This window comes from Carassius gibelio, chromosome A2 (genome assembly GCF_023724105.1).
Source record: "Carassius gibelio isolate Cgi1373 ecotype wild population from Czech Republic chromosome A2, carGib1.2-hapl.c, whole genome shotgun sequence".
NCBI classification, from domain to species: domain Eukaryota; kingdom Metazoa; phylum Chordata; class Actinopteri; order Cypriniformes; family Cyprinidae; genus Carassius; species Carassius gibelio.
The window spans coordinates 22,887,394-22,909,888 of record NC_068372.1 but is presented as its reverse complement, the minus strand read 5'-3'; the positions used below and the strand labels follow the sequence as shown (position 1 = coordinate 22,909,888).

The 22,495-nt window shown below is 35.6% G+C and overlaps 2 protein-coding genes across 2 annotated transcripts; both read right to left on the bottom strand.

Moving 5' to 3' along the window:
• Positions 1-626: 626 nt before the first annotated feature.
• On the bottom strand, positions 627-5,302 carry LOC127933270 (zinc finger protein 502-like). Its single transcript, XM_052530120.1, has 4 exons — positions 4,896-5,302; positions 3,567-3,721; positions 2,717-2,798; positions 627-2,458 (listed from the first exon to the last, which is right to left on the bottom strand). The coding sequence occupies exons 1-4, from the start codon at positions 5,167-5,169 to the stop codon at positions 1,611-1,613; spliced, it is 1,359 nt and encodes a 452-aa protein (XP_052386080.1). The 5' UTR covers positions 5,170-5,302; the 3' UTR covers positions 627-1,610.
• Positions 5,303-6,199: 897 nt separating this feature from the next.
• On the bottom strand, positions 6,200-17,760 carry LOC127933263 (calsequestrin-1-like). Its single transcript, XM_052530108.1, has 11 exons — positions 17,347-17,760; positions 11,203-11,296; positions 10,541-10,641; positions 10,280-10,391; positions 10,111-10,184; positions 9,215-9,345; positions 9,089-9,134; positions 7,842-7,896; positions 7,634-7,734; positions 7,444-7,518; positions 6,200-7,370 (listed from the first exon to the last, which is right to left on the bottom strand). The coding sequence occupies exons 1-11, from the start codon at positions 17,581-17,583 to the stop codon at positions 6,999-7,001; spliced, it is 1,398 nt and encodes a 465-aa protein (XP_052386068.1). The 5' UTR covers positions 17,584-17,760; the 3' UTR covers positions 6,200-6,998.
• Positions 17,761-22,495: the final 4,735 nt, after the last annotated feature.

Below are 22,495 nucleotides of genomic sequence, written 5' to 3'. Positions count from 1 at the left end.
AGAAAGTGTCTGTCTATTGATGTCTTCAAACCATGTATTCGGAGCAAGTTAAGTAAATAAGTAAACGAGTAGTAAATAAGGGGTTTTTTTTTTCAGTCACAAAGCATATTTCTTGTTTAATATGATTCAAAGACTTTTTGTGTCTTTTAAACTGAAGAGTTTATAGTTTAATGATTTTCAGTTAATGGTCACATGACCAATTACCAAAATGCAAGTACAAATAAAATATTTTTTATCATGTTTTTTTTTTAAAGATAATTTGTATTTTATTAAAAAATATAATTTAATTATTAGCTTTCCATCAATATATTTTTCACAAAGCCTAGTTTAGGAACCCTGATATTGATAATCACTGCAAGGTTACTTTAAATGGTTGATAAAAACAAACAAACATTTGTATTTGTTCCTTTAAAGATCCAAAGGTTGTTTCTCCTTAAATGCATTTGTATCACTACTGGAAAGACTCTCAAAGCTTCATCTGGAATCATTCTCAAATTTGCTAGCTTAAATGTTTGTCATTACAATTGTGGAACAGTTTTTCTTCAGTAAACCTTCTCAGTTTACTTGAGGTCAATGTCCGTAACTGGTCTCAATTAAAAAAAAAAAGTCAGCCCAGTAAACAAAAATAAGGTTATTGTTTATTCAAAAAGAAAACTGAAATGTTTATCAGTGGCCATGAGGAATGGAAAAACAGGAAATATAGTGGAACAATTTCTTTTGTTGGTTATAAACTCACAAATCTAAGTTACTACATGGGTTTTTTTTTATATCAAACTAAAACCATACGATTGATGAAGCATAGCTGGTTAAAAACAAAGAATAAGACAAAGATTCACATTTATTAAAAAAAAAAAAATCTCTCTGGCAATTTAAGATTTCAAGTGAAATGTTTGATTTCTCCAAATAATGATCTCACATTAAATGCAAGAAAGAATGTAAAACATAATAATGGGAAAATGTGAGCAGTAGTGTCTCTAACAAAGTTAAAGTTTTTTTTTTTTAGCTTTTTTAAAAATAAGCTTAAAGTGAACAAAGCTGCTAAGAAATAGTAACGTTTTAAAAAAACATATAAAGTACAAATTGCTTAAAAAATGATTACAAGGCTGTGAATCCGGCAGCATCCAATCATCTCCAGTGTTCAACTACACTTGAACAGGTCCAGACAAGATTTAGGGCATTAAAACAGTTATGACACAAGATAAAAACATTCTTTAAAAAAACTAAAAGTTTAAAAGCGACCTAGAACTATGATTTTAGTATTTACATCAATCGAGAATCAGTCAAGCCTACTAGTGTTGGACTGTATGACTGCACCCTGTAATGCCCTGGGTGTGTTACTCTTACAGGCAAGAACCTCATGAAGAATAAAACGTTTGTATAGTATTAGTACAGATGCAGCTGGGGGCAAAGATTACAATAGAAGAAAACGGTCCAGAAACACTTTTAAAAAAAACTTTTACAACATGATATCACAGAGAAAATGTGACCACAAAATGAGTCACCCTGACGTTCTTCCTGCCATTGTGTGCTAGATTTACGGTTGGATACAGTGGTTCTGATGTGAGGTAGAAATATGGCGTTTGGTTTAGGTCACACACAACGTTTGTCAGTTATTGAAGAGTTCGAAAGCTAACTGGCGCCGCGTGAGCGAGCCTGTGTTTCTCAAGGTTCTTGTGGATCCTAAAACCCTTTGAGCACAGGTTGCAAACGAAAGGCTTTTCCCCTGTGTGAAAGCGCAGATGAGCCTTCAGATTGTTTTTGAGACGGAAGCCTTTCCTGCAGTGCGGGCAGACGTGTGGTCTCTCTCCAGTGTGGAAGCGTTCGTGTCTTCGCAGGCTTTTCCGCAGAGCGAATGTCTTTTTACACCCCCTGCATGAATATGGTTTTTCACCTGTATGAAATCGCTCATGACGCTTCAGGATCTTCTTGCGTTTGAACTTCTTGCCACAGATCTTGCAGACATAAGCATTTCCATGTACGAAGACACCCTGCAGACGCCAAATGCCGTTCCCACACTCTTTAAAGCAGCACAGCCGACGTCCCGTATGGACACGCTGATGGATTCGCAGGTCTTTGGGTGTAGAAAAGCATTTTCTGTTTGAACCGTTTAGCCTTTGTTCACTGGATGGCTTCAAGAGGTTGACAAGTTGCACAGAGCAAGGCCGTAACAGTTTGCAGTCGAACGGTGTTTGGCTCAGCTGGAAGCGCACCTTCTTCGCACTGGCAGTACTATCACCTGATGCCTGGCTGAGTTCAGTGGCCTCCGCTGGGGTTCTGCTGGATTGAGGAGGTTCTATGAGAGGCGACTTTTCAACAGACGCCAAAGAACTGACTTCCATAAGGCTAAGGTCCCACATAGTGTCAGTGGACAGGTCTGCACTGGGAATGCTACCTAAAACAGAGCTGAACAGATGAGACTCTGGATCTACTATAGAGTCTGAAAAGGATTCCTGAAGACCTAAAAATACAAAGGGGGCGGGGGGTGAAATATTTTATTCTCACAAAAGTGTTACATTTTCTTTATTATTTAACAAAAAAAAAAAAAAAACTAAAATACATCAAATGTTTTATTTATATATTAGAATGAAAAACTACAATTTATGTATTTAACTCTGGTAGTTTAGTATAGTTGGTTAGCTTCAAACAGTAACATTTTTTATATTTATATTTTTAAATATAAATGATTATGAATCAAGCATGTCTGGTTTCTTCATACCATTTTCCTGAATTATCTCGGTTTTCTTTAAGTCATCTGGCCATTGGGCTTCATGAATTAAGCCGTCTTCTCTGCCAATCCCCTAAAACAGGAAATAATACATTGTATACATACTGTATACACACACACACATATATACATACATACATACTGACTTGTTCAGTAGTGAAAAGCAGCAGAAATGGCTAAATTAACATATTACAAAAGTTGTGATTTTTTTTAGAGGAACATTTTTATTTTGCATTTACATTTATATTAATCAATTTGTACTCCAAGTCATGGTTCCTAAATGGGGCTCCGTGAGGGAACTGCAGGGGGGTCATAAGATGATGAAAAACTTCTTAGAAATGATATCCAACGATATCCAAAATGATATCCAATTCCTAACATTCTGCCAAAATAAAAGCACAAGGTTTGAAATCTTAAATAGCTTGAGGGTTTGAACAGTGAAGAATTTAAGACATAATTATTAAATATTATTGAAAATTAAAATATAATTATTATGAAATAGCGTTTACTTCACAGTACACTTGTAACTTTCAATAGTAAAATATTTCTGTGGTCATTTGTATAATAAGTTACAAAACTAAATCTGATTCTAAAACAAAATTATGAATGTAATGTGGACTGAACGTCCAGCTACAAAGTCAAAATAAAACACTAAAAAAGATTAATCTGTTTTCTTCCACGTCATCTAACTAATAAAAGACACCAAAGAAACGTGAACACGCCAATGTGTTGTTAAATTATTGAGATATATATATATATATATATAATCTTGAATTTCTGTTTTTTTTAATGGCATTCAGTTGACAAATCTAAGAGAAAGTTTAAAATCAGCGCCACCTACAGTTTCTTTGAAGATAGTGCATGGAAGGTCAACCATGCATTGCAAATCCACAGCTTCTGGAGACTCCTCACAGAGTTTTTCAGAGGGAGAAAGCCCCTCCTCTCCTCTGGATTCCAGCAGACAAATCTCGTCTCTCTCAGTGGGCATGTACGGATCTGAATGGGGTGTGGGAAAAAACACAATATATTAAAAAATTCAGAAACATTAGAAAACTGGTCTGTGTGAATGAGTGCTGCAGGTTTTCTTAAAGCACATTATTTAGGGTTTTAAGAGCATACTGTCCTTTCATTCAAAATCCTTTAAAGTTTTGAACCAGCTCTGCTTTACATGAACAGGTGAATAAAACCATAGACACACACTGGTTAATAAACTTTGTCTATCCAAAATACTTTGACTATAAAAATGTCATAATGATGATTACTTATTGCTCATATTTAAGAAAGGCTGCACACACAAATCACTGTATTTTTTGCATGAAAACAAAGCAATGGTCTGCAAAATTTAAACTGCTGCAAAGACGGACTTTAACCTTCAACTGACTGCTGCAACTACTTTTAAAAGTATGGCAAACCAACTATTCCTTAAAATTAAACAGTACTTATTTTTGTTACTTGTTATTTCAAACAATCCGATAATAAATAATACATTTTCAGATTCAATACCTAAGTAACTATTTAATTGTAGTAGTACTATTCCAACGGTGACTTTTATCTATTCATTTTGTCTCATTCATTTACTCACTTCTTTCAGTTTAGAGCATAACATGAATCAGCAAATCACATATAGATGTAATATAGATAGAGTTCAATAAATTAATTGATACAGATAGAAAAACTGCAATAGGGATATGTTTGGTTTGAATCAACACCCTAACAAATCAATATGCATTTACTCTCTCCACATTGCTGTTTTGAACTAATATTTTATCACTATAAAGAAATTTTCCTGAAAATATAAAAACTTAGGTCTAATATCTGGTCCAAAAAGTTACAAGTAATTAAGTACTAGTACTTTATAACCTAGTAAAAAGTAACTAAATACCACTGGAATAGAGACTAATAGCTCAAAAAGATTAAAGTACTAGTATCTAATGAACGGTTACGAGGAAAAGAAAACTATACCAGCCACTATATATTAATAATAATAATTAAATAAATAAATACCAGTAACAAAAAATTTATACTAGGTCATTTTAAGCAATATATAATGCTACGGCTTGCCACATACGATATCCCGTACTTCCGGTGCACACTGAATTCAACTGTGAAAGTAAAAACAAGCGACGTGCACAGCGAGAGAAGTGGCTGTTGTTTACGCAGACAAACATACCCTGATGGTGGGACAGCAGTGTCTCTCCTACTTGCACGCCGACGCTACAAACCATCTTTTCAGAGAGATCAGTCAATGCACTTTTCATATGAGCCCTGATGTCAGGGACACACACCAGGTTTTCTTTGACCTGAGCTTCTCTATCGACCCTGCAGCCATGGCAATCCAATGCGCGTCCTTCGAAAACTTTCGTTATCTCCACGACGGCCACCTTCAGTAATACCTCCATAACGGCTGCCACCTCGGCCTGAAACCTGCACACGGACTCGGACATTGTGCTCGTGTTTTGAACATGCACAGTTATATTCACAATGAAAAAACAAACGGAGCGGTCGTGCAGTCGTTTGTGGTCATTTCCACATGGCTAAGATGGAAGTAATGGGCGTGTCTGCTGACACAATGATGTATGCACGTATAACCGGTGGCGCCAAATCCAGAAAGTCGCTCCTGATAGATATATCTAATATTAATAGCAAAATATTTTCATATGATGGTGTAGTTTATTCTAGAATATCCATTGTTTAAATTTTTTTTTCTTTACAGAAAAGTTAGTCCATTCTTCGTCTTGTTTGCACTGCATGTTGACATCTATTTTAGTTAAAAAAATTTACTTCGTTATGAAACTTATATAAAAAAAAATGGCGAGATATTCCCTTCAAGTCGAAAAAGAACAAATATTATATTCATCGGTTGTTAATGGGATGTTATATATAGGCGTTGCACTCAAAAATGGAGGCATGAACGCAAAGGGTTAACGAGAGGCTGTTATTATATTTTGATTAAACATCAAAAAGGTCAAAAAATTGATCAAAAAAGATCTGTAGAATGATCATTTAGAAAATAGTGCTAATTTCCATTTCATGCCAAGTTTTCATTCCCCAACAAGAATACAAAATTATACAGCTAATATAAAAAACATTTTGACCTCCTAAGGTTGACTTCCTTTACTGACCATTTGATGAAAAAGTATTGAATGAATGTATCCTAATCGGAGAAAGTGTCACATTTGGAACAGGAAAGCAATAAAAGTCAGAATAATGAGGCAAAATAAATAAAAAATATCACAGAGACACATTTGCAATATCTATGTGAGATGGTAGCATCTTTTGTATCGAAAACATCAGCTGCTGTATGAACATCTGTATCCTCGGCATGACACTATGCTAAAATAGAAAAGAAATACAATGGCATATTCTGGATATGTAAAATCCATATTTGAAATATTTAGGACACAATAACCTACAAACGCATATTGGTAATGTAAACATATTTGTAATATCTAATTAAAAAAAAAAAACAATAACTGTGATTCACAACACTTTATTCCAATCTGTTTTTATTTTAAGACTTAAGAGTTAAACCAAGTTGTCTTTATTAATAAAAAAAAAAAAAAAAAAAAAAAAGTTCATTTTTCTGTAGAAAACGTGATTTACTGCACTTTTTAGACACAGAAGGAAGGCTGGACAATCCCTTCTCTGTCTAACATCACATTAGGTCACATCCTATCTTACCAAAGAAAGAAGGTATGACAAATGACCTTGAGGAAAAGCCTGCTTAGCACCTTTAGGTCCTATCACAGTGGGACAAACAATCCATCCACATATTAGTACAAATATACATTGAGACAATAACAACAAATTTAACAGATGGATGTACACTTAAATAATGTTGCTGCTCACTATGACGATCTAAAAAAAATTTGGTTGCATTTTTATGCTTAAAAGTCAGGTCCTTTTTCAATGTATTAGTGATATGTTTAACGGCCAATTACAGTGTAATGAAATGAAAAAATGGATGGCAAAGAACTGGAAGCAAGACATATTTTGCTAATAATTTTGAATTTAGAAGTGACGTTAACATTCGAAAGTGAATATCTGAAGATTTAAGAGAGAGCGTGGTCTTTGAATAAAACATTGGGTCAATGGGTGAGAGAATGGTAAGCACATCCCTAGATGTGCATGGAAGGTCACAGTTAAATGATGTCATTTTTAACCTTGTGATATCCGCCAAAAATTAATGAAGGAATTTTTATGATGTTGATTATTCAGACAGTTGCAAATAAACAGACTTTAGTTTGGATAATATGTGTAAAATGGTACAAGTTTAATCGTCGTCGTCATCGTCGTCGTCATCATCGTCATCATCATCGTCGTCATCATCATCATCGTCGTCATCATCGTCGTCATCATCATCGTCGTCATCATCGTCGTCGTCGTCATCATCGTCGTCGTCGTCATCATCGTCGTCGTCGTCATCATCGTCGTCGTCATCGTCGTCGTCATCATCATCGTCGTCGTCATCATCGTCGTCGTCATCGTCATCATCATCGTCATCGTCGTCGTCGTCGTCATCATCGTCGTCATCGTCGTCATCAGGATCAATTTTGTTCTCTAGCACGTCCTCCAGCCAGTCCTCCAGCTCATCAGCTGTTGGCATGTCATCAGCGTCATCCATATCAAACCAGATACTATCAGCCTGCAGAGGATACAACAGCTCAGTCTCGAAAGACACGACACACAGCAGATTAATCCTACTGTGAGAAACTTACATCATCCACCTCCACTACACCAATCTGAGGTGAGGACAGGTCAATGTCGAAGGTCTTCTCCCAGTAGGGAACAAGCTGCAGGTCACAGAGACGCTCTCATCACTGCTTATGTACTGGAATCTACTTTCACAACAAGGATTATATTTGGAATATTGCACAATTCTTAGCACAATAAAAACCATAGAGTTACCAAAGGGAAGTCATCGGGGTCGATCCAGACAATGCTCAGGTCGGGATTGTCTGTGTTATCCTCTGCCACCTCTTTCACGATTTCAAGGAATTCAAAGCCATCTGCAAGGACCCCCAGAAAACAGCAGACACGTTCAAGTGAGAGATAAAGTTGTATTATGTTCTTAATTGACAGTGGCCTTGATCAGCTTAATAAAAATGTCTCATACCTGGGTCTCCCTCCTCAGCAAAAGCAATTATATGCTCGCCATCAAGAGCATCCTCCTGTCAGAAAATGATGGTTACAGAACATGAAGCAAAAGATCTTGTGGTCTGCAGTCACTATATCAAATCATGAGATTACATCTTGGAATACCTTTGCAATGTCTTTGATCCTTCATTAAGAATATCAATTACTGTACATTAGTTTCCTTGTGTCTAGCAACAAATCTTTTTCTTAAAGATAATCTTGTGAATATACTGTTTATGTCCTGAAGGTAATAGCAGTGCTTGCAAGGCAGCATAAGTTAAGTGTTTAAATTTTCTGAAAGATATGGACCCTTCTCACAGATTATGATTATGTATTTCTGCAATAATTATCTTAGCAAATCTACAGGTTTTTTTATACTTTCATTTTTAAAGCTACACTTTGTAACTTAGTAAAAAAAAAAAAAAAGCTAAATGCATCTTCCTGAAGAATTTGGTTTGTTGTGGTTCGATGTTCTGATCTAAACATAGATACAGGAAAGAGCTATTTTAGTATTGTTGAGACACTATTCGTTTTAATTTTTATATTTTCCATATTAATTGTAATTTTAGTTCAAGTTTTAGTAATTTTCTTGGTGTGTTTTTGTCACTTTAATAGTTTTTGTTTAATGGTTTTCATTTTATTTTTAGTTAGCCATAACAACCCTGATACAGGACATCGCCTCAGGGCAGATGGACAAATAAATAATGTGTTTTTGTTTTGTTTGTCGATTTTTTTACCCATTTTGAATGATCCATGGCTCATTTGTTGTAACAAGAAACCTTTATCTTCTACCCACAGGCTAATGACGTATGTATGCAATTTTCTTGTGGAAATTGTCCCAGCAGTTTATCAAAGTGTACTTGGGTAAAATAAAGAAATGGTTTGGAAGGTTACAGTTACATAGTGTAGCTTAAAAAAGTTAGTGTACATTTACATCACCTTACTTTTCATTACATACCCTTGGCATTAAATTATAGACGGTTAAATCAAGGAGGTCTGTAATACCTGGAGAGAGCTATCCATTAGCATTCCCATTCATCTCAATGGCAGAGTGAAATTATCAACAAAACAAACTTTGAAACGATTCTGTATGTGAAGTGGTTCAAGCTGAATTTATTGTAGCAAACTGTCAAAAAAAAAGAAGAAAAACAGAATGTTTCAGCAATATCAAGTGTTGCCTTGCAAGCACCGAAAAACTGTTGTATGACTGACACAGCATCAGCTTACCCAGATCTCATACATGTTGTGTGGCTGCATCTTCCTCAGCGTCGGCCTGTTGAGACATTTTCAATAATGTTCACTACTGATTTTATTTCTCAATTTAAACAAATGTTTACACGTCAGCCAACACACCTGTCATTGTCCTCGATGAAGGCAACAAGCTCTTTCTCACTGTAGGGTTTACCAGGGATGACGACGGGTTCATCCATGAAGGGCTCGTAGAAGTCCACCTCATTCAACTTCAAGTCTAGACTCTTAGCAACCTGCAAACAGTGGTTGCATAGTTTTGATCAATGGAGAAACTGTCATTTTCAGGGCTTTTTAACTTCAGGGTAAATTGAGATTGCATAGAAATAAAGGTGTTGCTTTCAAAAACTACTTGTGCAGATTAACTTTTCATTTGAATACAGTCTAAATATTGCTACACACTACAACTGATTCTGCCGCTGCAATAGTCTTTATGCACTATGGACACCCATAAAATATTAATACATTAGTGTAAAGTTTTAGAAAAGTAGCCAAAAGAAAAGAGTTCCTTTGTTTATTAAAATTCTGCTGCCAGAGTTAAGCTACTGCCATTTCAAAGATTCAGAAAGTCATTTTAGCATAAATAAAATTATATCCAGATGAGATAGTGCTCCTAGGTCAACATATGTTGTTGACCCTGGAAAAACATTTTAATAAAAAAAATTTAGTCTTGACCATACACCTAAACCTAACTGAAACCATTAGTAATTCTTAAAATCAGAGAAAGTGATAAATGTATGGCACTGATGAACAAGCACCAAACCCTGACTGTAAGCCTAAACTTCACAAAAACTATAAACTGGTTCTTCAAATCTGATTGGTTAATCACAATGTTGTTCCAAGGGCAACAAAGATGTTGATCCAGGAACATGTTGCACTTGGTAAAATCAGGTTCTGCAGATGAGATAAGATATAAAACCTAAAAGTCACCAGAAAGTCCAATAAAATTGGTCAAACTAGACTTCTGTTGGGTTGTGTAAATAACGTTTACATTATGTTACCTTTGGACTAAAGGTGGCAAAGAACTTGATGTGTGGATGAAACTCCTCTGCTGCGTCTTCATATTCTTGGTAGTCTAAAAATCACAAGGCCACAGGTGAACTTCTCAAACAGATTGCTTACTTTTAAATGGGAAAAAAAGCCCATTGCATGGCCCATTTGGATACGTACGCTCAGATTTCTCACTCTTGAAGAAACCCACCAGCTTGATATCCTCCTCAATATTGTGGAAACCTTTCAACTCTCGCACATTGTCAATGATCTCAACTGGATCCTCAATGAGCTGGGAAAAGAGTTGATTAGATAGGGGGGAAATGAAAAGAATATGCAATAAGGAGAAGTTGTTGGGGGGAAGAATTGCAGGAAGTAAATTAAAAATGTGAAAGAAAACAAAAACATATCAGCACCAGGTATAAATTATTCTTCACATACATCATAGACGAACTCCACCAGTGTGTCCGCAGCAAGCTCTCCATCATACTCAATGACCTCGTCCTCGAAGAAGATGTAGACACTGTCTGCTTCATCCAGACCTGAAGAGCACAAAATAGAATTTAACCTGTGAGAACCAAGTGGGAAATATCCACCAGAGGTCATGCTTGTTCTTCTGCTGATATCCTATAATTTAACAAGTCATCTATACCAGAGGAAATAATAAATCATCAAATAAATCCTAAAACAGCAAAAACTAGTTTTGAGAATTTCCACCAGAAACACAATCAAATCCAATTTATAAAAAATGACTTGATTGATCCTATTTCAAAAATGAATGACCTATCCCTTCCTCTGCCCTATAGTAACAGACATGGACTTATTTACAGACAAGACAAAACAGACAACAACATGAAGCATTTACATAAACATCAACATTTTAGGTTAAGGTTATGTATAAACAAAAACATGTATTTTAGGTGCTATGACTGAACACAGCTTTCTTTTTCTTCTTCTTTTATTTTTTGCATTTTATTAAACATTTTTATAAAACTGCATGCAAATGAGTTCATTAGAAGCACTAAAGTAGTTTTTTTTATATGGAGTAGATCACATTACATTATAGGTATGGTAACATTTGAGTGTTTCTTAAATGTGCTTACCTAATTTCTTGGCAACAGCTTTGTCTGCCTTCTCGTCGAGTAGGCCGATACCGATGTCCTCATCGTCAAGATCTTCCAGGACTTGTGCAGCAAGCTGTGTAACAAAACAACAACAAAAAAGTAAAAAAAATAAAATAAAATATCACAGTAACAATCATTTTGAATGTCCTTCAGCTTCGTTAAACACCATGTGTGATTTAGTTGATGTTTAAATTCGTGTTAGTGGTTCCCTCACATATACCCTGTTCACACGAAATAACTGTTCAGAGGAAAGTTCCTGTTATTTTGGAAACACTAAAGTAAAGTGACTTCTTGTTTTAAGCTCATTAGGGTTTGTGTCCTGTCAGCACAACCATTATGTATTTATTATCAAAATGAGAGCTGGTTTTAGTAGCTGAGTACAAACACACCGTGTTGGACAAGGACAGACAGCTAATTTGTTTTCTGCCTGCACAGATATTTCAGGCTGTGCTGTAAGAACTGTGGTCAGTTTCGTTCACAGTCTTACATCCATAAAAGCCGTCATCAAGAGCGCTGCCCCTGCACTTTCTAAATCGGTGTGAAACTTGACCCATATGATGGACAGCTGCTTCCACCAATCACAGCGCTAGATGTGCCTGCTGAGCTGCAGTAACAGGGTGTTGGCGTGGTGACAGATGCAACCAACCATTGTGAGGAGCCAATACCTATACATACTCACACATGTCTCACTTTGAGTATTTTCATCCATGTAATTCTAAAATTATCAGTATATATTAGTGACTTCTAAACATATTTGACTTTGTTTCCTCCATGCAAACAAAAGGGCAAACAATGTGCTAAGTAAATGCTCTTCTCTATGTAATTACTATACACTGGGACTGAAGCCTTTAAGGTTCAAAACGAATGAAAAAGCAGAATAAACATATCATAACCATGTTTAATGTCACATGCATGCAGAATTTAAAGTCTTTTTATGTCATGTGATAGCTTTGAATGAAAAACAGACTGAATTTCAAGTCATTATTTCACTGATAATTTTCCCCTCAAGTGAGCTGTTAACGCATAGATATCTATAAGTAGATCCCTCATTTGACTTGTTCACATATGTCACCATGTTCGCAATCTTGGAACGGTTAACATTTCAGATGCTGCTAAACACTTCTGCAGATCTGTTATGGCGGATAGCTTATGTAATGCTCCTTATGTGATATCTAAGTAGGTATCTATGCATTAACCGCCATGATCAAATCAAGTCAATAAATTAATCAGAATGTATCCTTCAGATCATCCTGGGTTACGTTTCCCAAAATCAACTATGGAAACACACCCCTAATCAGATCATTGTAGATATCTGGCACAAAAAAATGATTCAAGAATCGTGAAAAAAGATTTCTCATCAACATGCCAAGGAAAACTTATTTTAATAATGAAATACATTTTCAGTCTGAGACTTGGAATTTAGTGCATTCATTGTATGGACGTTTATGATATTTTTTATGGTAAAATTTCGAAAACTTAAATTCTCATTCACTGTATTGAAATGTATCCTTTTTTTTCACAGAAAAAAATCATTCAGGTTCGGAGCAACATGAGGGTGAGTTAAAAAATTTAATTTTGGGGATGTATAATCAAACTGTTAAGTTTGTAAGTTAAATGTAAGTCAATCTGTTAAATGTAAGTCATAAATTGTATTAAACTGTCTTCTACTTTCAAAAATCAAGTTGAATCTTGTATAATATGATTACTTAAAATAATGGACTTATTGATCTTATCATTTTGTGAGAATTTGATTTGTAAAAAGTGGTTTATCCAACTATTTACTTTTTAAATGCGCTATCTTGTTTATAATATGAGCATCAATATTTGAGTGATAATTCTTCTCTATAGTACCGTACCTTATAATAGGAGAATATTTCACTTATTTTTATTATTAGTAGTATTTTAATAATCTCATGTTTTCCTATCAGTTTAGTCCTATGCATTAGTGCAACATAATATCTTAAAGGGAGGGGGGTATGTGTCTGTTAATCAAATCTTAGGCTAAACTCAGCTAAAGGCTTAAGGCCAAATAGACCACAGCTATATAAGGTGATCCAGAAAAAGCCATTAGTCAACAAGAGAAGATTTTTGCAATGAATCTAGATAGAGTTTGCTTATGACAAATCAAAATCTGGTGATAGAGGAAGGAGAAGACGTTTAGTCCAATACACAGCGATGGGGTAATGCACCCTTTTTCTTCCTCTTTGCACCTCTCCATCTCTTTCAGTCATACATTCATAGCTTGAATGTATATTCGTCAATTCATAAAATTCAGTTTAAAATTCAGTTACAATAGGCCTAAGGAAATGTTTATGTCAACAATAAGTTAACCCAAATTTGTAAAGGAAATTAAACCAGAGCTCCCTGTGCTGGTTGGTGTAAATGAAAGCATATAAGTGTTTTTATAAGGGAAGAAAGCAGATCTTCTGGTATGGAGCATCACAGCATTCTGTACCACACAAACAGCTATGGCGTCTATAATTAGTGCTGCTGCATAGACCAACCTGGACTATTTTGGCAAAGTGGTGGTGACGTTCAAGTTTCTGGGATCCGCTGACAGGTACAGTACTATGCCCAACACTCAGTCCTCTCAGCCAACACTACAGATTTCATGCTAGAACCTCCTGCGCCCAGACAGCACACCTGCTGTTATAAGTTATTATAACTCACATAACATTACATCAGCGCTGGACTGCTGTGATGCATTTTTTACCGCACACATTACCCTCATATCTATGGTCTATCACGAAAAAGGCTTTCCATAATGCACGGCTGGAAAATTATTTTGGAGAATGTTTATAAATGTTAATAAACCAACATTAAACAAGGGTCAGATAGTAGTCTTCAACACACTTAACAAGGTTAATAATAATAACAATACAAATAATAATAATTTATCATGATTATTTCATTGTTATTGTTTATTTTAAAGAGGTCATATGATGTTGCTAAAAAAAAAATATTTTGTGTATTTGATGTAATGAAATGTGCTACCGGGAAGTTGTGGCCTAGTGGTTATTGAGTTTGACGCCTAACCCTAGGGTTGTGGGTTTGAGTCTTGGACCGGCAATACCATAACTGAGGTCCCCTTGAGCAAGGCACTGAACCCCCAACTGCTCCCCGGGCGCTGCAGCATAAATGGCTGCCCACTGCTCTGGGTGTGTGTTCACGGTTTGTGTGTTTACTGCTGTGTGTGTGCACTTTGGATGGGTTAAATGCAGAGCATGAATTTTGAGTTTTTAAAGCACATCATTCTGAAAAGCGAGGTGTGCTCTGATTGGCCAGCTATCCAGTGTGTTTTGATTGGCCAAATAACTCAAGTGTGTGACGGAAATGTTGTCCCTCTTAACATATTGTGATGTCATGTGTGACATGATGAGACAAAACAATAAATCCCATTACAAACAAGGCATTTGTTGAATCCGGTGGGGACATAATTACTAATTATAATGACTTATACAGTCTTTTTAGGCATTGTGTTGCGTATCACGCCACATAAACATAAAACCATGTCTGCATTTGTGATCGGAGAAACATTAAACAAGCACTACTCTACACTGCTCAAAACTTGCGTTTTAACCTTCAGTGGCAAATCCTTTACATTTAAAAGTTGGAATTGCCAAACTTTATAGAAACAGACACCAGTGTTGTGGGCTGCTCTCACAGGAAACAGTCCTCTTCCTCTGTAAAATGTGCTGCTTGCATCTGAATATTTGGGTTGGACTGTTCTGGAACAATGTTGTAAATACAATTTATCGACTGATTTCTAGTTGTGTCCTTTTTTGGAAGGCCAAACCAAGTAGTTTTGCTTTCACATGAAACAGCGTCTCCTCCACATGGTGCCGGCTTCAAAAGCGAGAATAAAAGTTACGCCTTCTTTCTTTGTGTGAACATTTGGGCGGCGATATGCAAATCTTCCCACATCATGATATAGACATGTGGGGGCATGTTAGAACAAGCTTTATCTGAAAGGTTGACTTGAAATATTAATGTGAATTATTTTTATACTATTTGTGTTATTTTATTAGTATTTATATAGTATTTAATAATATCTTGAGTTTGCTTTTATTTTTATTTTTATTTAGTTTTAGTTTGTTATTTCAGTACTTAAACTTATTTTTTTTCAGCTAGTTGCCAAGGTAACATCTAATGGTCATTTAAGATCATTTATGTTTTTTTGAGTTGTCACCTTTATTTCTATAGCACTTTGCACAATACAGATCGAGTCAAAGCAGCTTCACAGAGATAAACAGGAAAATAGCGGAATCACTTATGGAAACTCAACTATAAAGACATTTCAGGTTTTGCTGTAAAGTAGCTCGTGTAGACAATCGTGCAGTTTAGCTCAAGTCGTTTCAGTGTTGGTTCAGTTCAGATCAATAACAGTGTGAAGGTCAACAATTTCGAAATAGGTTCAGTTCTACAAAAAGGACCTAATATGTGTATTATCTTTTATTACAGCTTTATTAAATTTATTATTATTATTTTAGTAAACATTAACCACACTGTTGTCAACAGCTAGCTAATCTCTGTCTTCTTACGCAATCTAATACAGTGTTACTAATGATTTTGGCCCCTGGCCCTGTCCTTCAGGCCCTACATACTGTACTGGTATTAAACATAAATAGAAAATATCAATATTGAAGCTTCAAAATGCTAGAAATGTTATTTTACAGTACATTACATAATCTTTTTTAACATTAGTTTTAGTACTTGCCTGTCGACAAACCCAAGTGGAAATATACTGAGTCTGAGATCAAACCAAAATAATAATCATTTTTTTCTTTGAAAAATGACCCATCCAGGCTTATGCTCAGAGTGCAAATATACTGTGTGGTGCATCAGCACTTTTCTGAACATAGATGCCATAGTTCAGAGTGTTTTCATGGCTGGTGTAACAGGCCCCACATTCCCTTGGCTCTGGTGGACTATACTTTTCCTTCTGATCTAGAGCAAAGCCTCTGGTGTATATAAATAATTAAAGTAATTGTCCTCTATCAAGGTTGAGCAATCAAAAACTATGGCTAATACTAAGGCTAGAAGCATCAAATTATGGTTTCAGCCACCCACAAGTAGATAAATCTATGCAAATCACAATATTTTTGTCAAATTCAAGGGCCATGCAGTTATGTTTACTATCAATGTAACGTTCCATGATCCATAAGAGCAGATCTATAACATGCCCAGAAGTAAAATATTGCTTGCTATAAATAGCCACACAGTTATTCCTGTTGCGCCGAACTTGCCTGCTGGTTTCAGGAGTCTTTGATTGGCATTGCTCATGCAGCAACACATTTGACTATTTGCTAAATAAACCTGTGGCTGGCTATATCCTTCAGATGTAGAAAACAAAACTGAAATTAAGACAGAACTTCATACAAGAAAGGGCTCTTTACCAGTCTTATTTTGACTTCATTAATATGCAATTACAGTATTTATTTAATATTTTAGGTTTTTTTTGTACTTATGTGCTTGTCATTTTTATTCGTTTTATTAAATATTTATATTAAAAACAAATAATAATTTCAGTTTAGTTTCAACTTCAACTTTAAACCTATTAACTATTCATTTCATTTAAGGTTTGTTTAAGGTATGTTTTCAATATTTCAGCTTTATTTCAATTAGAGGTAAACAATTGTTATTAGTTAACAACAATGATTTTGACATTTATTCTCAAGAATTTATGTGTAAGTATGTTCTGCTCTTATTAAAAAGCTGCACAATGTGTAAAACTCACAAATAATATGTCTAAATGACTTAAAATAAAAAGGTTAGACACGTTATCTAAATAAGTGATATCAGTAGCAGGCTCATTACATGTGTGCATATACATGAATATTTTGGCAAAATGAGTAAATCTGATAATCTACATCTACTCTAAATGGTACTCCACCTTTCACACGTCTTTAGTAAAGGATTTTCATTAACCTCTACACTCAAAACCTCTACACTAAAAAATACTGGGTTGCTTTCGGGTCAAAATTTTGTTCAGATATGACCCAGCATTTTTTTTTAGAACACATGCTTCAGAATTGTCCACAGTTACACTGGTTCCAGGTGCTACCTACAGTATAACCCCATCATAACCCCATCCCCTTTGGCCAATTTCTGAATCAAACCCACCTCAAGGGCCAGCTCCTCAATCTGGAACTGTTTCTGGGCGGCTTTGCTGGATCCTACGTGCTCATGGTAGTACACCACCATCACGTCATATTTCTTCATCACAGACTTGAAATTCTTGGCATTTAGGTCGTGAACGCGGTCCTTTCCATCATACTCAGGGATGTCCATACCCTTCTGCCCCCATGAGAGCTGCCCGAAGGTCAGAAGGAGCCCAAGGAACACTAGGTTCCACTTCATGATTCAATACTTAAGATGAGAAATATGTAGTTCCAATTAATTTAAAACAAACTGCCTAATTCATAAAATTACGTTAGAAAGAATGTGTGATCCCCACCACCCAGAACAGACAAGACCAAGTCCTGAGGCCCCCTGTATGAAACCCCTACACACGGGTAAAAGAGACGAGTAACAGGGTCAAGAGCGTTTTAAGGGGGTGGGATTACATGAGTGCATGAGAGAGAAAGAGAGACACTGAGATTGATACGAGAGAGAGAGAGGGCTGCTAAAAAAGAAAGAGACACTATTCTTCATGGAGTGAGCCAGACTAGAGATTGGAGCAAGGCAAAGTAACCAAACCAAACTGATTTTTTTTTTTATATGACCTTTAGGGAAACAGAAAGTGTGTGTATGGGACAACAAAAAAAGTAAGCATGAATGAGAGATTATGAATAATGAAATGGTATGAGATGGAAAGGGATCTTAAGGCACACATGAAGACTTTTTCTCCATATTAAGTGTTACACAGATCATATCTTAGCTATAAATAGGGGGTGGGGGGTTCTTATTTGCTGCACTTGGCTCATCCTCTGCGCTAGAATGTGCACTAGGTCACTCCAGGATGACATGGAGAGACGAGGCTGGTGCAGCTCTTTGGGTTTCACAGATGTCAGTTTACTTTTTGGGCAATCAGTTCTGGCTTGCACTTCTCTCTGACCCAGAATGGTTCACATGATACTTGCCTGACTGCATTTATGCTCGGTGTGTTTATCAGCACTGAGAATGCTTTTTTATGGCCTACATGCTTAAAACTCTGGGAAGACATTACAGTGTATGCAAAAGATTATATGTGAGCACATGGCAGCTAAATAGCTCAAGATTACTTTACAAATAGAAAGACGAGAGGTAAGTTATTAATATAAGAAATGTAACATGATATTACATGTCCTCTTCCCTTCGGGCTTCTTTATTTAGTAGCCTGTGCGAGTTAACTCCTATTTAGTCATCAGCTGGTGGTTAATGATGAGGCAAAGCAGAGCATATGAGAGAGAGAGATGATGTGATGAAAAGGGGGTCGTAAGAAAATGGAGAATGCTCGGATGTCACTGCACATCCGGTGTTGACTATTTCAAAAGCATCAGCCCATTTAGCATATTCCTATGGTGTTTGTTTAGATGACATCAGAACACTTGGAGATGATGTTCACAAAATATTTATCTCTGATGTGACCTATTTCTGATGATATGCAATTAGAGAATTTTTTTTTACCTATCATAAATTGATTGGGTATTTATACATATATACATATACTGGATATATACGGTGCATAATAGTACTTTAAAGTTATATATATATATATACAGTATTGTTCAAAATAATAGCAGTACAATGTGACTAACCAGAATAACCAAGGTTTTTCGTATATTTTTTTATTGCTACGTGGCAAACAAGTTACCAGTAGGTTCAGTAGATTCTCAGAAAACAAATGAGACCCAGCATTCATGATATGCACGCTCTTAAGGCTGTGCAATTGGGCAATTAGTTGAATTAGTTGAAAGGGGTTTGTTCAAAAAAATAGCAGTGTGGCATTCAATCACTGAGGTCATCAATTTTGTGAAGAAACAGGTGTGAATCAGGTGGCCCCTATTTAAGGATGAAGCCAACACTTGTTGAACATGCATTTGAAAGCTGAGGAAAATGGGTCGTTCAAGACATTGTTCAGAAGAACAGCGTACTTTGATTAAAAAGTTGATTAGAGAGGGGAAAACCTATAAAGAGGTGCAAAAAATGATAGGCTGTTCAGCTAAAATGATCTCCAATGCCTTAAAATGGAGAGCAAAACCAGAGAGACGTGGAAGAAAACGGAAGACAACCATCAAAATGGATAGAAGAATAACCAGAATGGCAAAGGCTCAGCCAATGATCACCTCCAGGATGATCAAAGACAGTCTGGAGTTACCTGTAAGTACTGTGACAGTTAGAAGACGTCTGTGTGAAGCTAATCTATTTTCAAGAATCCCCCGCAAAGTCCCTCTGTTAAAAAAAAGGCATGTGCAGAAGAGGTTACAATTTGCCAAAGAACACATCAACTGGCCTAAAGAGAAATGGAGGAACATTTTGTGGACTGATGAGAGTAAAATTGTTCTTTTTGGGTCCAAGGGCCACAGGCAGTTTGTGAGACGACCCCCAAACTCTGAATTCAAGCCACAGTACACAGTGAAGACAGTGAAGCATGGAGGTGCAAGCATCATGATATGGGCATGTTTCTCCTACTATGGTGTTGGGCCTATTTATCGCATACCAGGGATCATGGATCAGTTTGCATATGTTAAAATACTTGAAGAGGTCATGTTGCCCTATGCTGAAGAGGACATGCCCTTGAAATGGTTGTTTCAACAAGACAATGACCCAAAACACACTAGTAAACGGGCAAAGTCTTGGTTCCAAACCAACAAAATTAATGTTATGGAGTGGCCAGCCCAATCTCCAGACCTTAATCCAATTGAGAACTTGTGGGGTGATATCAAAAATGCTGTTTCTGAAGCAAAACCAAGAAATGTGAATGAATTGTGGAATGTTGTTAAAGAATCATGGAGTGGAATAACAGCTGAGAGGTGCCACAAGTTGGTTGACTCCATGCCACACAGATGTCAAGCAGTTTTAAAAAACTGTGGTCATACAACTAAATATTAGTTTAGTGATTCACAGGATTGCTAAATCCCAGGAAAAAAAAATGTTTGTACAAAATAGTTTTGAGTTTGTACAGTCAAAGGTAGACACTGCTATTTTTTTGAACACACCCCTTTCAACTAATTGCCCAATTGCACAGCCTTAAGAGCGTGCACATCATGAATGCTGGGTCTCATTTGTTTTCTGAGAATCTACTGAACCTACTGGTAACTTGTTTGCCACGTAGCAATAAAAAATATACTAAAAACCTTGATTATTCTGGTTAGTCACATTGTACTGCTATTATTTTGAACAATACTGTATATATATATATATATATATATATATAATTTCTCAACACTATTAGAAACACTTGTGTGTATTTTTCTTACACAATTGCTATTGCAGCAAAGGGGAACACAAAAATATGTTTGTTTGCTTCCATTAAGCATGACAACTTCCACATCTAAGAACCTCAGCATTGTGTAAAAGGTCTATCATGTAAAGTACTAAACAAATTGATACAATGGATACTGAACTAATCCATTTTCATATTTTTCATTATGGCACCATCTGGTGGTAAACAGAATATAATACAAATTAAAGACTGGAATAGAGCTTTTATTCAGCAAGTTATTATAGGCTACTCTTGAATATTTCACATGCATATTGTTAGGATAAATATCGGTCAATTATAACTTGGTTTTGGCAAAACCTGATTAATTAACCACCAAAACGCATACCAATATAGGGACTTTCAGATTCAGGTTAACTCTGTTTTTGACTATTCTCTTGAAACTGAAGTAAGCTAACGGCTATTCATTCATATTCAGAAGATATTGTAGATACAACTCAACAAAATATCAGCTAAGGACACTGTCTGCAAATCACAGAATTTATATAAGTAGCCTATATAAATGAGGATGATAAATCAGAGAGTGTCATTTTTTTAAGACATTGGGTCTCATTCATGAAACACGAGCAGAACGAATTTTTGTGTAAATCGCGTGTAAAGTGGTTCTGGCGTAAATTTTCGGATTCATTAAAACGTTCGTATTTTCCAAATGTTAGTTGGTACGAAAGAAATCTACACCTGCTCCCAGTCACGCGTAAATAGTGCGTTTAACGTCTGAACGTTTTGCTCATTAATAGGCCTACTGCAGCATTTTAATTCTTAATCGGGTACATATTCACACAGCATTTTGAAAAAAAATATTATATATAGTAATTACATACGGTTTTTCTTTTCACTTCTGGGACTGTTCGATTAACAGATGAAACTCTATTAACATCGTCTGTAATATGCTGCCAAGCATCCTTTTTTTAGGACCTGATACGCCACTATGTACGCTTGAAAATAAAACGTGGCGTTTTGAATGAACTTCTGATAATAAAACTTCAATTTCTGCAGCTGAGAATTTTTAATTTTCATTCGCTTTTGAAAAGACGTGTTGGAATCATTCGTTTGGTGTCATAATATGATGCTCATATATAGTTGTCAGTCGGATTTAATGGGAGGGATTTATGGTAATTGAGAATGAGCGTGCACGCGCGTCGCATTTACGACTGATTGGAATTCATTAACACACACACACATTTCACTATCACATCTGACGTTTACGAAGTTTTTTGTGAATCAGGAGAAGAGTTTTCGGGAAGTTCTCTTTACGCGCAAATCACTCACATATTTACTCGTATATTTACGAATGTTTCATGAATGAGACCCAGTGACTTTCAGATTTATATGTACGTTGCATGTCTATTATTATTATTATTTATTATAAAACATTATAGACATTTTTAAATGTAACAAATATTTACGAGATACCATATTAAAATGAGGTAAATTGATATTTACTTTTAATGCACATCTTAATATGTTGGGCTGAATGTGCAAATTTTTATTTTAATTTCATATACATAAATAATATTATTAATTGTAATTTACAATGTTATTAAAATTTGTATGTTTTTCTTTTCAGCCATGGACCCAACAGGAGGCCTTGCTGATATATGATTAAATATTATGAAGTATTTCATTAAACTATTTTTGTTATTTCATATTTTAAATAGTTTATGTTGAGGGAACAACATATATTTTTCTTGTGGCCACAAGTTTAATGCGTAAACAAGCCTGCATGGCCATAGCAAGCTGGGATTATCAGAGATAAATTGATTGATAATTTATTTAGAAGTAACAAATTATATTAATTATTATAGAAATTATTATATTATTAAATAATTATATTAACCAAAGGTCTAG

What these genes read in the sequence shown, in the direction of transcription:
- LOC127933270 (XM_052530120.1), bottom strand. Translation starts at nt 5,169, where the DNA reads ATGTCCGAGTCCGTGTGCAGGTTTCAGGCCGAGGTGGCAGCCGTTATG. An exon ending in GCACTATCTTCAAAGAAACT is followed by an intron (nt 2,799 to 3,566) that starts GTAGGTGGCGCT and finishes TTCCTGTTTTAG; the next exon opens with GGGATTGGCAGAGAAGACGG. An exon ending in CGAGATAATTCAGGAAAATG is followed by an intron (nt 2,459 to 2,716) that starts GTATGAAGAAAC and finishes TTGTATTTTTAG; the next exon opens with GTCTTCAGGAATCCTTTTCA.
- LOC127933263 (XM_052530108.1), bottom strand. Translation starts at nt 17,583, where the DNA reads ATGAAGTGGAACCTAGTGTTCCTTGGGCTCCTTCTGACCTTCGGGCAG. An exon ending in TTGAGGAGCTGGCCCTTGAG is followed by an intron (nt 11,297 to 17,346) that starts GTGGGTTTGATT and finishes TTTGTTACACAG; the next exon opens with CTTGCTGCACAAGTCCTGGA. An exon ending in TTCATCGAGGACAATGACAG is followed by an intron (nt 9,135 to 9,214) that starts GTGTGTTGGCTG and finishes ATGTCTCAACAG; the next exon opens with GCCGACGCTGAGGAAGATGC.